Source organism: Gadus chalcogrammus, chromosome 21 (assembly GCF_026213295.1).
Source record: "Gadus chalcogrammus isolate NIFS_2021 chromosome 21, NIFS_Gcha_1.0, whole genome shotgun sequence".
Lineage (NCBI taxonomy): Eukaryota > Metazoa > Chordata > Actinopteri > Gadiformes > Gadidae > Gadus > Gadus chalcogrammus.
In genome coordinates this window covers 6,605,874-6,619,788 of record NC_079432.1, presented here as the reverse complement: position 1 = coordinate 6,619,788, position 13,915 = coordinate 6,605,874, and the positions used below count along the sequence as shown (strand labels likewise).

General features: G+C 45.7%; 1 protein-coding gene and 1 long non-coding RNA gene across 10 annotated transcripts; both read right to left on the bottom strand.

Annotated features, from left to right (window-relative positions):
* Positions 1 to 36: 36 nt before the first annotated feature.
* On the bottom strand, positions 37 to 2,499 carry LOC130374557 (elastin-like). Its single transcript, XM_056581383.1, has 2 exons — positions 2,436 to 2,499; positions 37 to 1,951 (listed from the first exon to the last, which is right to left on the bottom strand). The coding sequence occupies exons 1-2, from the start codon at positions 2,452 to 2,454 to the stop codon at positions 516 to 518; spliced, it is 1,455 nt and encodes a 484-aa protein (XP_056437358.1). The 5' UTR covers positions 2,455 to 2,499; the 3' UTR covers positions 37 to 515.
* Positions 2,500 to 4,325: 1,826 nt separating this feature from the next.
* Positions 4,326 to 11,470, bottom strand: LOC130375059 (uncharacterized). 9 transcript variants are annotated; one of them, XR_008893732.1, is made up of 12 exons: positions 11,362 to 11,470; positions 10,552 to 10,620; positions 7,910 to 7,979; positions 7,378 to 7,482; positions 7,008 to 7,093; positions 6,666 to 6,767; positions 6,142 to 6,340; positions 5,907 to 5,987; positions 5,748 to 5,810; positions 5,563 to 5,674; positions 5,073 to 5,192; positions 4,338 to 4,887 (listed from the first exon to the last, which is right to left on the bottom strand). It is a non-coding gene; the product is annotated as an uncharacterized LOC130375059 (long non-coding RNA). The 9 variants fall into 9 exon arrangements; XR_008893734.1 differs by having other exon boundaries at positions 7,910 to 7,950; XR_008893729.1 differs by having other exon boundaries at positions 7,378 to 7,979.
* Between the last annotated feature and the right edge of the window lie 2,445 nt (positions 11,471 to 13,915).

The following is a 13,915-nucleotide window of genomic DNA, read 5'->3' as shown; positions in this document are numbered from 1 at the left end:
TCAAATAACAAGACCTTTGATACTGTTGCCATGTTGAAACCAAACTGCCAGAAGGCAAGTGGGTCTAGAGAGGAACTAGAAGCATTGTAATAGAAAAGTGAAATTTAGAGGTTCTACCTTCTACCGTAATATTTGAATCTTACATATTTATTTTATAAGTTACCGATTTAATAAGTGAGTAAGCATTTGTATCGTTATCGCTAATGGTATCCTTGATTCGAATAGTATCCAGCAATATATAAATTCTTCCCTCGATTTAGATTTTCACAAAAATAACAGATGATTTTCTTTTTTTTCGTTTATTCTCACGTGAAGAATAACAATAATAATTTTATTTGAAAACAAATTAATGCTTAAAAGCGTGTACATGCATCGCCACAAAGACACACAAACAATCAAACACAAATATTGTGTGTGTGAGTGCGACCGTGCGTTTAACAAGTGCGTGGTCTCCCCCTCATTCTCAGACCTATTGGTTCGTTCCAGTCCCAACAGCCCAACCGTCCGCCCGTCCCTCAGTCGTCGTGCGTGGACGCCGCAGCCTTCACCGGCTGCTCCGCCATGCTCTTCAGAGTCTTTCCGAGCGCCAGCGCGACGGCGATGGCCACGCCCACCGCCCCCAGGCTCCCGAGGGCTGTCGTGCCCAGCGCGGCGGCCCCGAGGGCCCCGGCCCCGAACGGCGCCGCTCCCGTGGAAACCGTCTCCTTGCCGAGCTGCCTCATCAGGTCTGCGCCCGTGCCCGGCCCGTACTGCAGGTTAAAGGGGCTCCTGGGGGCCCCGCAGAAGAACGCCATGGTGGCGACGAGGGACACGGTGAGGGCCGACGCCAGGAGCTGGTACCACGGCGCCGCCGACGACCACGACGCGTACCCCACGCCCAGCATCACCCCGGCGACCACGGCGCCGTGGACCACGTTGGTGGCCCGGTGCTCCGCCTTCAACGCCACGCGGGACGCCGCCAGGGCCAGCCCCGTGGCCGCCGCCGCCCCCAGGATCCCCCCCAGGCAGCTGCGGGACCCCGCCCCCGTGCAGGCCGGGAGGACCACGCCCAGGGCGAGGCAGGACGCCGCCGCCGCCGCCATGGCCGTGCGGGCCGCGCCCTCGGTCCCCAGGCCCACGGCGCCCATGGTGCCCAGGGAGGCGCCCAGCAGGGGGGCGAATAGGACCCCCACCCAGAACACCGCCTCCAGCAGCAACGCCACCTCCGCCTCCCCGCCCGCCGCCGACGCCGCCGCCGCTCCATCGGCGCCCGCCTCGACCACGGGTTTCCCGCCGATGCCCAGGCCGATGGGGAAGCCCAGAAAGGCCACGACCACCACACTCAGCGACAGCTTCCCCAGCAGGCCGCCGGGCCGGCGGTCCGACGGCGGCGGGGGCGCCCAGCGCTGCCTCAGGAACTTGCGGAGGCCCACGATGAACGAGACGCTCATGGCCGTGGCGAACAGCCCCAGCAGGACGCCCATGCGGCCCAGCACGGCGTTGGCGTGCAGCGTGACGTAGATGACCAGCAGGGCGGTGGCCGTCTCGTTCACGTCCGTCCGGACGTACGTCGACAGCACCAGCACACACCCGGCCCCCAGGAGGCACCACGCCGGGGCCAGGCCGCCCAGTAAGCCGGCCGCCACCGCCCCCACGGCGGTGAAGGCTCCGGCCGCGCCGTCCGTCAGACGGCCGTGGTGCGGCGCGCCGCACCGCACCAGGGTGGACATCAGCAGGGAGGCGAGGTTGAAGCCGAAGCCCAGGGAGAAGAAGGTGGCGGCGAATACGAGGCTCGCCATCACGCCGGCCACGCCCGTGGAGCCCACCTTGTCCGCCACCATGGCCAGGCCCGTGGCGCTGCCCAGAGGGCCGTCGGCGATCAGGCCAGGGTCCACCGCCATCAGCGCCGCGTCCCCCAAGGCAAACCCCGCCGAGGCGCCTGCTAGGGCGATCTTCGCTATGGCGAATGCACCTGGAGGGTCACGGATACATGATGGATATATGTTACTTCATAGCATCAATTGATGTGTTATATTATTATCATTATTTCGTTCTTGTATCCCCTACCCGGACCAGATAAAAAAAAAGCTTTTCCTAAAGAGGCTTGTCCCTTTAAGAACAAAGGGAAACCAGGAAGTAGCTGTCTCATGTACAACTGATAGGACTAAAATTAAAACAAATGTATAATTGCATTAATCTTTTTATATAGTATGAGTTTCTACGAAAAGCTGAGATAATTTGCCAATGCCCTTTCAACATTACACTTTTGCAAAGTGTGGCTCTAACGTTACTCCTCGTCTTTCATTACTAGTTTACCACAAGAATATTCACAATAGGTAGACCAAAGAATCTTCACAAAAAGAACCATACGTTCAGAGAAATGCTCAATTACTTGATAGTCTACCAATGTGGTTTTGCATGTCAGTAACTTCTGTTCATATAGTTGAAGAGCTCACCGAGGGTTTCTTCTGCCATTGTGTCGTCTGCTTCCTCCTACCACCTAGCCTTCCGTACCGACGCATGTCCTAAGCCCCGCCCCTTCTGATTTGGCGTCAATCAAATTGCCCACTGAATTACAGTTTAGATGGCTGACAATGGAAGATAAAATGGACCTCAAAGACATCAATAGATGGTTGGTCAATTTTTTTTTTTTTTTGGGATGATACATATTAATATATGATATGCATTAAGTAATAATATATATGAATAGTAAATACAACTAAATACGTGTTTTTGGAGGAAATAGGTAGGCTATAATTAATTTATTGACAGTTACACAAAAAGAAATGTAATGCCAGTCAAAATGTTTGTTTGGTTCACTATAGATAAATTATATGTAGGCTATGGTATTGTATATGTATTTTCTATTATATTCTATGCATCTTTATTTTTACAGTAATCAATTTGCTCTTGGATCATGGTTCACTCCTTATCTCACAATGGCTTTGTGAAATATAGTATTTGTGTCATCGTCTTTTCTTTTCTGATAATAATCCAAAACCCCAAACCCCAAAAAACGAACAATAAGGAAGCAAAAATCTCTGGCTAAAAATATCAGATGAAAGACACGTGTTGCTTATCATTTAGCGAGAGGACTTATCATGCGGCATTAGCAGCCTCTAGTGGCTCGAGTTGTCGATACAGTTATAAATATTATGTCTCGCTGCGGCTTGTAGGACATTGACATCCAACGTCCAAGTGCTGTCACTTGATTCCAATTGCCACCCCCACTGACGTCATTGGCTAATGCAAAAACATGCGTTTGTGAAATGAGTTTTTGATGGGTCCACCGTCCACTCCTTTAGCCAGGGGTGTTTCTAGGTTTCATAAACATCTGGGGCTTAGCCCAGACGGAAAATGAAAATGCCAAAATGCTTTCTATGCTTTATTTTGCATGAATTTTTTTTCATAATGCTTCACCTAAATAAACAAAATGCGCAGTTTATTATAGCTTAAAATAGCTACCCGTCTGCTGTGCTGCTCTTCCCCAAATGTCTAAAGTTCCATTCAAGTTATTTCAGAGTAAAATTAATACAAGTGAGAAAGACTACACACACATCTGACTGGGGATAGGATAGGTTAATTCACTTGAGGTGGTAAAAGGTTATGTTTACTCTCTTGCCAGAAGGACTATCTAGACTAGGCTAGTACTTATAAATTATAAATATTTTTACTTTTATTAATTTTTTTAACCCAATTATATTCGGGGCTAATTAAACACAGGGTCCGATTAGGATGTCTGGATTCTGGGTCTGCGTTCAGGGCCTAATCGACCAGGTAAACACGCGTCCTGCCGTCCTCCGAGCTCAAGGAAACCAAGTTCCAGGTGGTTAATATTTAGCTCAGACGTCGTTCACTCAATACATTCATGATCCAAAATCTGACCGCAGCTGACCTCAGATCTCGTGAACCGGGCTTTCATTTCTTTCACTTCATACGTTTCGACCAATCCCGTTGCTGGAGGCAGAGTTATTTGCAGACAAACTAGACCAGCCCATGAACATTTTAAAATGTAAATACACAGACATTCATGTATAATTAAGGTGTATGACAGCTCCCTCTGCTGGACAACAGTCTCACACCAAACTACATTTTCCGTTTGAACCATAGTACATTGATGTGAGACGGGTTGGTGGATGTAGTAGCAGTGAATGGCCTGCGGGGCAGTATGTACATTGTTAAATACATGAATAGGCTTGAATTTAGTAGTAATGGAGGTTTCATATTTTTACAAAATGGATTATGTGAACATTGCTGAATAACAATCATGTATATTAAATGTATTGCAGGAGTTTAGCTTGACATTAACCAAGTTAAAGGACAATTAAATGAAACGCACCAAACATATAGAAGTCAATGTGGGATTTTAATATGTAAACAAAAACACTTGACAGAACTTTAATACAATTTTGTAAAGGAAAGCAGAGGAAAACATTTTCCCAAATGACTCTTTTCAAAATGTCACCACCATTCCGAAAGCAAGTGAAGAGGTTTGTGTAAAAGCAGTCCTCCCTGACCAGCTCTGTCCCTGACTCTAAACCCTGACTCTCAACCCTAACGCTAAACCCTCTGAGGGCAGGAAGACGCGCCTTCAGTGTAAAGGTTTGAACCACAGAGAAGGAAGAAAAGAGGAAGCAGTAGAGAGTAGTGAAGTAGTGAGGTTAGTGACAGACGTGAGGGAGAGGCGTGTGGAAGCACACGGTTACATGTGGGGTCAAGAAGATCACTCCCACTGGAGGTCATTGATCGTTCAGCCTCAGACTGCTGAGCTCAGCAGGTCTTCTGGAGGACGAGGCTCAGATGAACTGAGGAGACGGGACCAGCAGGATGTCAGGATCAGGGCGGGTTTAGCTCAGGTGTGTCTACCCCCGACCAAACAGGATCAGGTGAGGTTCAGCTCAGGTGCGTCTGCCCGGACCAAACAAGGACATTAATTAGGTTCAATATTCAAAAGATGCAACATTATCTGAACCAAAGATAAGTCATTAAGGAGCAGGCAGGCTTTAGGGCGCCTTGCTCCAGGACGCATCACTGTATTCTGAGGACTTGAACCCGGCACCATGGGTTTGAGAGTTGAACCCCCAACCCCCTACCTGGTCCACTATGTCCAGATAATGCAAACTTGAATGTATCCTTGATGGTAGAGTCCTGGTGGTCCTCAGGATTTGCCTTCCAGATGTACGGCTTCTCCATCAGTCCTCCAGATTCCTGTTCTGGTTACAAACGTAATTTGTCTCCAATGTAAGGTAACAAACACAGTAGTAGTTTTTCTCTAATGAAAGGTAACAAGCACAGTAGTAGTTTGTCTCTAATGTAAGGTAACAAACACAGGAGTAGTTGGGCTCTAATATCAGGTAACAAACACAGTAGTAGTTTGTCTCTAATATCAGGTAACAAACACAGTAGTAGTTTGTCTCTAATGTAAGGTCACAAACACAGGAGTAGTTGGGCTCTAATGGCGCGTAACAAAGTAGCAGCTGTAGTTTGTCTGGTAAACAACCACAATAGTATTCCGTAACTTGTACTGGACAAACTAATCCTGCGTTACAACAAGTCCACTCTGTTTATTTTAGGCAAACTTACGAGGATCCTGGTTGGTGGAGTGATGTCGTCCTCCAGAGTCTTGGCTCCTCCATCAGCTCTCCTCAGCCAGAGTCCTGGTCTGGAACAAACAGTGCGAGTCTGGCCCTAAAGTCTGGTAACAAACATGTAGTTTGTCTTATTTTTAAGCCCTTTATTTCCAGTTTGTTTGGTTAATACAAACTTACAATCCTTGTTGGTAGAGTGATGGTCATCCCCCAGATTCACGGCTCCCCTACCAGCAACACGTTCTAGTAAGAAAACACAGCGGTAGTTGGTTAACGCATGTCAAAGTAACAGCTGTATTTTGCCCTTTAAGTCTACCATGCAAGTAAATACAAACTTACGAGGAATCCTTGTTGGTCGATTCCTAGTCGTCCTCCAGCGTCTCAGCTCCTCCAGCAGCTCTCCTCAGACAGAGTCCTGGTCTGGAACAAACAGCGGAAGTCTTGCTTCAACATGTGGTAAAACAGCTGTAGTCGTCTGGTATATATGGTACAAACGCCGGTAGTTTGTGGTAGCAGTATTCTACGAGAAGTGGCAGTGAGTGTGATTATCACTTCAGAGTCAAGCTCCATCTACCCCACGACAGACGTCCTTCACCAGGCAGGTCCTTCACCAGGCAGGTCCTCCACCAGCTCCACCACAATGCAGGGCCTTCAGCATGACTCCTCCATCAGCACGGCTCCTCCATCAGCACGGCTCCTCCATCAGCACGGCTCCTCCATCGGCTCCTGCATCACGGCTCCTCCATCAGCTCCTTCAGCCATGGATTCCTGGTCTGGTTACAAACACAGTTGGTCTCAGCAGTAAATCACCTGGGGACACAACACACCCCACCTCCTGCATCTGAGTTTCACTTGTAAAATGGAAGACAAATTTAAACACTTAAATTACACAACGACTGCAGATTGTCGCGTTCAGCAATTCATCCACTACGGTCGTAGCAGCACTAGTAACATTAATGGCTCATATGACTCTTGCATAACCCCCGTATGAATTAACTTAAATCACAGCTGGGCACAGATTTAAAATCATAAGATGATCAAAACCAGACCTAAACTACCGTGGATTTTAGTGTTTCAGATGAGCTTGGTGATGATTACCCTCTGGTCCGGTGCTGCAGGCCCCTGGTCTCCAGCCTCAGTCTCCGGTCCACCCTGGCACCACAAGCCTCCGGTCCCCAGCCTCTCAGCCTCGCCTTTCAGCTAGAGCAGGAGGTTTATATCAGCATTTGCCCAACAATTAACTTAATTGACTCATCCGAAACCAAGTTACACAATTAATTGAACTATTATTTTATAACTCAAGGCTAGAAAAGACTTGAGACCAGACATGAGCATCCCGTTTTTGGGAATGAAGACAGAGCAGTCCACAAGTTTAAAGAAGTGGTTCAGGCCATGCATTGAAACTGACCTGAGAAGACTCTGCTCACACAGAGCACTGACCTGTTCTGGAGGACTTCTGACAGGAGGTGGAGGTCTGGCTCTTGGTGAGGAGGTGGAGGTCTTACTCGGGGTGAGGAGGCAGACACCTTGGGACAAACTACACGTTACCTTTTTAACCTTGTACAGTTCCAGAGTATTTTCTACTGTAACATGTGGGAATGACGGCCATTATTTTAGCTTTGATATTATCCAGTTCGTAACTCTGCAACAAAGTCGTTGTTTAACGTCATTCCATTGGGTAGGGTTTAACTTCTGTGGCAATTAATGACAGCAGATATTTAGAACGTACAAAAGCTGAAGTAACAAAGAACACTAAGCAGTATCGATATTAAATCAAATATACTCATATTAAATCAATACACTCACTCACCCATATTCAGGTGCTGGGTTCCGTTGAAGAAATGTCCAATTATCTTCCACCTTGAAATGATTTTCAGCCTTCCCCGATGTCAAAAATGGGCCCGCAAGTAGAACGCTGTTTTGTACGCAGTGAGAGTCCCGTCACGTCATTGTGGTTAAACGTACGGCGCAACCATCGGAAATTATCAACATATTGTACGACGTATGTCTCAGTATGTATTTAATACCAAACTTAAGTTGTTTAGGATAGGGGGCAACAATTCCCAATGGAAACCGACTGAAAAATAGTTTCCTTATGCAACGGCTCGAGGTTACGCAAATACAATCCAGAAGGTTCCTCCAGATTCCCTCCGGGGACTCCCGTCCAACTAACTGCCAGGTGGTTTCTTATGGTTGTCAAGACTACAATCTGTGCTAACCATTGGGACTAAATCAAGTGACCGCACTCAGAACCTTCCACTGCGGGAAGCACAAACCGTCCGACTGGAATCCGAACATTCCGGCCGGAACCAACCAAAGAAAAAACAGAACCAGTGCCTCACCTTGAGCTGAACGGAGGAAGATCCTGAAGTCCAGCGATGGTCTTCATTAAAACACAGCCAACAGACTTACCTTGAGGAGATCAGTTTGTTGCTGTTGGTAATTACTACTATTCAGTGTACCTTTACATTATTATGCACCCAGTGTGTACAAGTTATATCACTCAAAACCATACGAAGAACCAAACTACCATGTACGTCCCACAACAACCTTAAACCTAAAATCCTGGAATCATTTAATATAAAACCGCGTCTATATTTTACAATTATCTAGATTATTCAGGGTACAAACCATACAGAGCAAATCTAAACGTTGAGCTCACAGAGAGCCGACCATAGCCCTGCAACGTCATCCTGACCGCCTCATCACCAACAGCAAATAATGCCAGCCAGCCAACACATGTACAGGTCCAGTGAGAAGTGGGCATCTGAGTGAAAGGACTGCCCATAATAAAAAGAAGCCCGAGTCCTGACCTATCCAACCATCTTCATGGTTTAAAGATTTACAGACTTGACATTCCATTGTGTTCTAATCACCTTAGTCTGCTCCCTCGTTACTTATAAAACTCTACATCGCTATCACTAGAGTGTTGCATCCTACTCATGGGGGTGTGGTCTGTGTGAGCAGAGATGCATGCTGGGATACAGTGCTGTCTGAAGTCTTCAGTTCTATAGACACGCCCCTCAGGAGAAACCAAGTGTTTGAGAATCTTTCGTGACATCAGTTACATGAGCTGGAATAGCCTTCAAGATGGCGCCAGGATTCTCAGAGGAGAAAGGCCAAGAGGAAGATGTGAGGGTTCTTCCTCTCAGCCAGTGGAACACAACAACAGTCTTCATCAGAGTACCATGGAACACTTTGAAACATTCTCCACTTTACACCTTGAAGCTCCAGTGAAGGTTTCCTTGCCTCCTCAGTTGAAGAGCACAACTTCAGCTCGAAGAGCGCACTAGCTGGAGTTCCCGGATTGGTTCTGATTTAAGGGAACCAATCATCCAGCTAGTCCTGTCCGAAACAAATACAGTTCAGCCTGAGAAGACGTGCAACTGAGAGCAAGACAAGATCCACAGGGCTCTCCATCAATCCAGCCAGGTAGTAAGAGCCGTCTCATTACAGGTCTGAAGGTCATCTTGAATATCAATTTAGGTCCCTTTCCAACGTCAGACTCCTTGTGGAATTCCTTTTGGTGTCCATCCTCCATTGATCCTGATTGTTGTAGTCCTAGTTTGAAGTCACTGATCTGAACACGCCGCTTGCATCCTTTTACACTCGAGTTGGATACTCTCCTTCCTTCCCAGTGTGTTGGATATCGCTCCGGAGCATTGCTCAGGGCTCTTCATGTCTAGTGGAGGCCCTTAAGTAAACGTGTGGCCGTATGATTTAGATGACCATTCCAATATCCCAAGCCAATCACACAGACCCCCGTATGAACATTATCACTGTCAAAGCAAGCCGGACACACACACATAGAACCCAGGACAGGCACGTAGAACCCCATGCCAGGTGTGAGTGGGACACACACACACACACAGTAGAACCCTACCGATGCTCAAAAATCTTTCAACACACACACACACACACACACACACACACACACACACACACACACACACACACACACACACACACACACACACACACACACCACTGAGCCATAAAAGGCCAAACAATCATGCAGGGTAAAAACCTCACGCCAAATAACATTCCATCACCCCCCCCCCCCCCCCAGCTCTCCTGCCAGGGCACCCATAACAGAACAACCAATATCTCCAGAGATGTAATTATGTACAACATTCTTCAGTGGCGTCCCACATTGGTGATGGATTATGCTTGGCGTCTCCAAAATGTGTCCCAGGTTGATTCAACGTCTCTGAAGTCATGTCCTTGTAGTCCAGTGGTTTCCTGAATGAGGGGCCTTCACAGATGCAAATGGTGCAGCTTTAGTCAGCTTGAGGACAGGAAGGAGGTCATCTGTTCAGAAGACCACCCAGTGGAGGGGGGTGGCTCTTGAGGAGCAGGGTCCATATGGGGATGGCCCCAAATAAGACCTTCTTGGAAATGAAACTGTTCCTGAGGAGTCACGATGCCTGGAGGGGACTGTTGAATGTGTTCCATGGTTCTGTGTCAGACTGAAGTTGTGTTTCAGTCGTTGAGATGAGGAGCCCCCTCATCTCCCCCTGGTGTTTCTCCTTCTGAATCCCTGTCTCCATCTTTAAGAACATTCCAGTCCATGTAACTGACGTCACAACAGTTTCTCAAACACTCGGTTTCCCCTGAGGGGCCGTGTCTACAGACCTGTAGACTCGAGACAGCTCTGTATCCCAGTATGTACCTCTGCTCACTCAGACCACACCCTCATCAGTAAAGCAACACTCATGTGATGAAGATGCAGAGCTCAGGAGAGTAGAATGAAAGAAGACTGAAGATATCAGAACCCAATCCATTACTCCAGCTCACAACAATAACTAGGAGCCTGTAACCTTTTTAACAAATCATTAAAACCAACATAAACCAAACACCTAAGTAACCCATGAACAAATAAAACATCATTCATACTCAGATCAACCTTCAGGTAACAGGTTAACTCACCAGGAAGCCAAAATACATCAATGTGCCCAAGAATAATGAGAAATTAATGACTTACAGTTTGCAGTTCATCTTCATGGTTAAGTTGGGATACTCACAGAACTGCAGTTAAATATCCATGATAGACCTTTGAAGGATGGAACAGTTTACTCATGGTCCAAATTTCAAATGAGAGTTAAGCCACCACAATCCCCGATTTCCTTCACACATTATCAGTGATTTATATTCAGGCGAGCTGCGGCAGGTGAGCCAATTAGTAAAACTATAATGCAGGTTCGGCACCCTGTGGTATTCTTGGTAACAGTGAGAGGCTATTTCAGCTCCGTGTTTGATCTTAAATGACTTCCCTCATTTTAATTAAAGGGATGAGTCTGATTTGATTGATTTAGATTCAAACTTCAAAACGCAAAAAGTCTTCATTCAATTCACCTTACTGTGTGCGCGAGTGTGTGTGTGTGTGTGTGTGTGTGTGTGTGTGTGTGTGTTTGAAAGTGAGAAGGAAGCTTTCATCAGAGACTCATTCACTGGTTAAACTGGAGTCATCGCCTACCACCACACATGTTAACACACACACACACACTCACTACAGACAAACACCATACAGACACACACAATACACCATATAGATTCACACCATATCCACGCACACACCACAGATACACATAGATTCACACACAATATTGATACACACAACATATAGATACAAACCATATGCACACACAAACGACAGATACAAACCATATATATATATTGTGGCACCCCGTTCTCCCAATGAGCCGGGTTCCACGTATAAACCACGCTTGGCAGTGAGGGTTAAAGCCTCATTCGGCATTTATTGCATATATCTGAGACAATACATTACACTCACAGTCTCTAGGGCCTCCGTGGGCCTCTAGCCGCTCGCAGACCCGAGCGCTTCCTCCTTCCTCGCTCCCGTTCCTGGCCTCCCCAAATGTCAGTCCTCGTGCTCCTTTTAACATGGCTCCTCGGCTTTCGGCCAGGTGTCCCCCAATCTCGCTGATTGGGGTTCGGTCGGTGCTCTCCGTCGCCGGCTGGTGGGTGAAGGTGGTATCGGCCATCCAGGACCAACCCTCGGGCTGGTCCGGGCCGAGGTTTAAGTGGCGGGATGCCACAATATACACGCACACACCATAGGTATACACCATATAGATATGCACACTTCAGTTACACACCATATAGATACACACGATAAAGATAAACACACCAAATAGACACACACCAAAGATTATCTTAATATAGATACAAACTATATAGATACCCCCCCCCACACACACACACACACACACACACACACACACACACACACACACACACACACACGTCGTTGATTCTCTTGCCAGAAGGACTATGTCTATCAAGACTAGGCTACTTATAAATTTATGATTATTTTTTATTTATTTTTCAAAGATCATATTCGGGGCTAATTAAATAACATCCGAGGCTTTAGCCCTGAATAAAACAGCATAGGGACACCACTTCCTTAAGCTAACGTATTTCTCCACGATAGCTAACACTTTAAATACTAGTTATAATTACATGCAACTTATTTATCTCAACGAAATTTCAAATAGTATAGATACATACAAAGGAAAATATACGAAAATGAAATGGCTAAAGTTAATGCAAAATCATGATGTAGTCGAGTATAAACTGATATACTGTTATATTCCACAGCATGACATAACACATCTCAGGAAGTGGTGGTGCTCCACTTTGTAGGAGAATCTCCATACTGAAGGGTATAGTTCTTCTGAAGCAGATGTGCTGTGAATTCCAATATTAACACAACCGTAACAATGACCTACAAAAACTATTTGTGTGTGCGCGTGTGTGTTTATGCAGTCATTGCAGACGGTTTGCTCATTTCACGGAGGAGGGCAGAGAGATGGCAAGAAGAACTCTACCACCTATCTTCGGTATCCCGAGGAAGCGCAAAGTGTCCGAAATGGAGGAGACATAATATGTCTTTTAATTTTTTTTTTTATTGGTTTGTTTGAAGAGAAGAGCAGAAAATAAAATTAATAATGGATACCAATTCCAAGAAACATTTGAATCGAAATGAAATCATATATTGATGGTTATTAAGCACACAATATACACCGCAAGAAAAAAAAAATGCAGACGTTTTTTGCAAAGCAAACAATTTCTGTTTTTTTTTCCACTTTTAATATCAATATTAATTTAAACAAAATAAAATATTTAAATAAATATAAAGAGAGAAGTCGACTCTCTCTAGCTTTCAAATCAATCCTGTTATTTGTCCGACTGTACATTACTTTGAAAGGATGAACCTCAGTTTTGTGATTTAGACCTCACTTCCAGAGGTCCACGGTGCAATGTTTTTTTTCACCACTTGGATTCTGACGGCGTAACCCGCGTACATTTCTTCATATCAGTTGTCTGATATGAGGAAAGTGACGGTTTCCCCGTCAAGTGAACCGTCCGTCTTTGCTCTTTTTTTGCCAACCAGTTTACGTGCGGGATTCCAGAATTAAAACGATAATATTCAACGTCTCTTATAATATGGCAGCAACATTTTAGAACAGTTGAATGTTCACTACAACAGATGTTGAACACCAACATGCTTATGTAAAATCAGCATAATACCATATTCAGCTATGGACAGTTCTGCGTTGTGCGTCAGCCTACACAGACAATGTTCTAAATAAAATGAAACGATAATATGATAAATATCATAAAAAGGGTGGATGTCAATAATTTAATGAAAAATCATGCATGATAAAATTATACAAAAAAAAAACAACACAAGGGAAATAATAGAACTACACACATACATTTTAATGTAATGTATATCCTCTTTATTGATGATTGATTATTGTGTATTGGCATCACCTCAGTGGTGCAGTGGAGTGCACTCTGCCTAACCCACTGGAGACCGCGGCTCAATTTCTGTGGAAAACACAATATCGTTAATTTTAAACGTAATGCTATCATGTCAATTGCACTGTGTTACGACCGGCCTAGGGGAACCGGACATAACCAATGGTGCTCCCCTCTTTTCCCCACTCCCAAGGACAACCAGGCACACAGGGCTGCAGTCTAGCATAAGGTAATTTATTAAATTGATGGAGCCTCGGGGTGAGCATAGCCAAAACAACAAACAAAAACAATCTAACCCAAAACTAACTTGCCTAACAGACAAACCAAAGAAAACAAAGTTTACATGATTCTCACTGCACTCCCTACGTGATAAACAGGAGAAAACCAAAGATAAACCAAACAAGCTACTCACCCCTACGGTTACCTGGACTGCTAAAGTTTTAACATAATACAATACAATGACACATAATAAAGCCTGGTGCAGTTGGGAGCAGGGTCAAGAGAAGGAGAATGAATACCTCCAGCGGCGGCAATTTATAGTAGCTCCTCCAGCCCCTGCA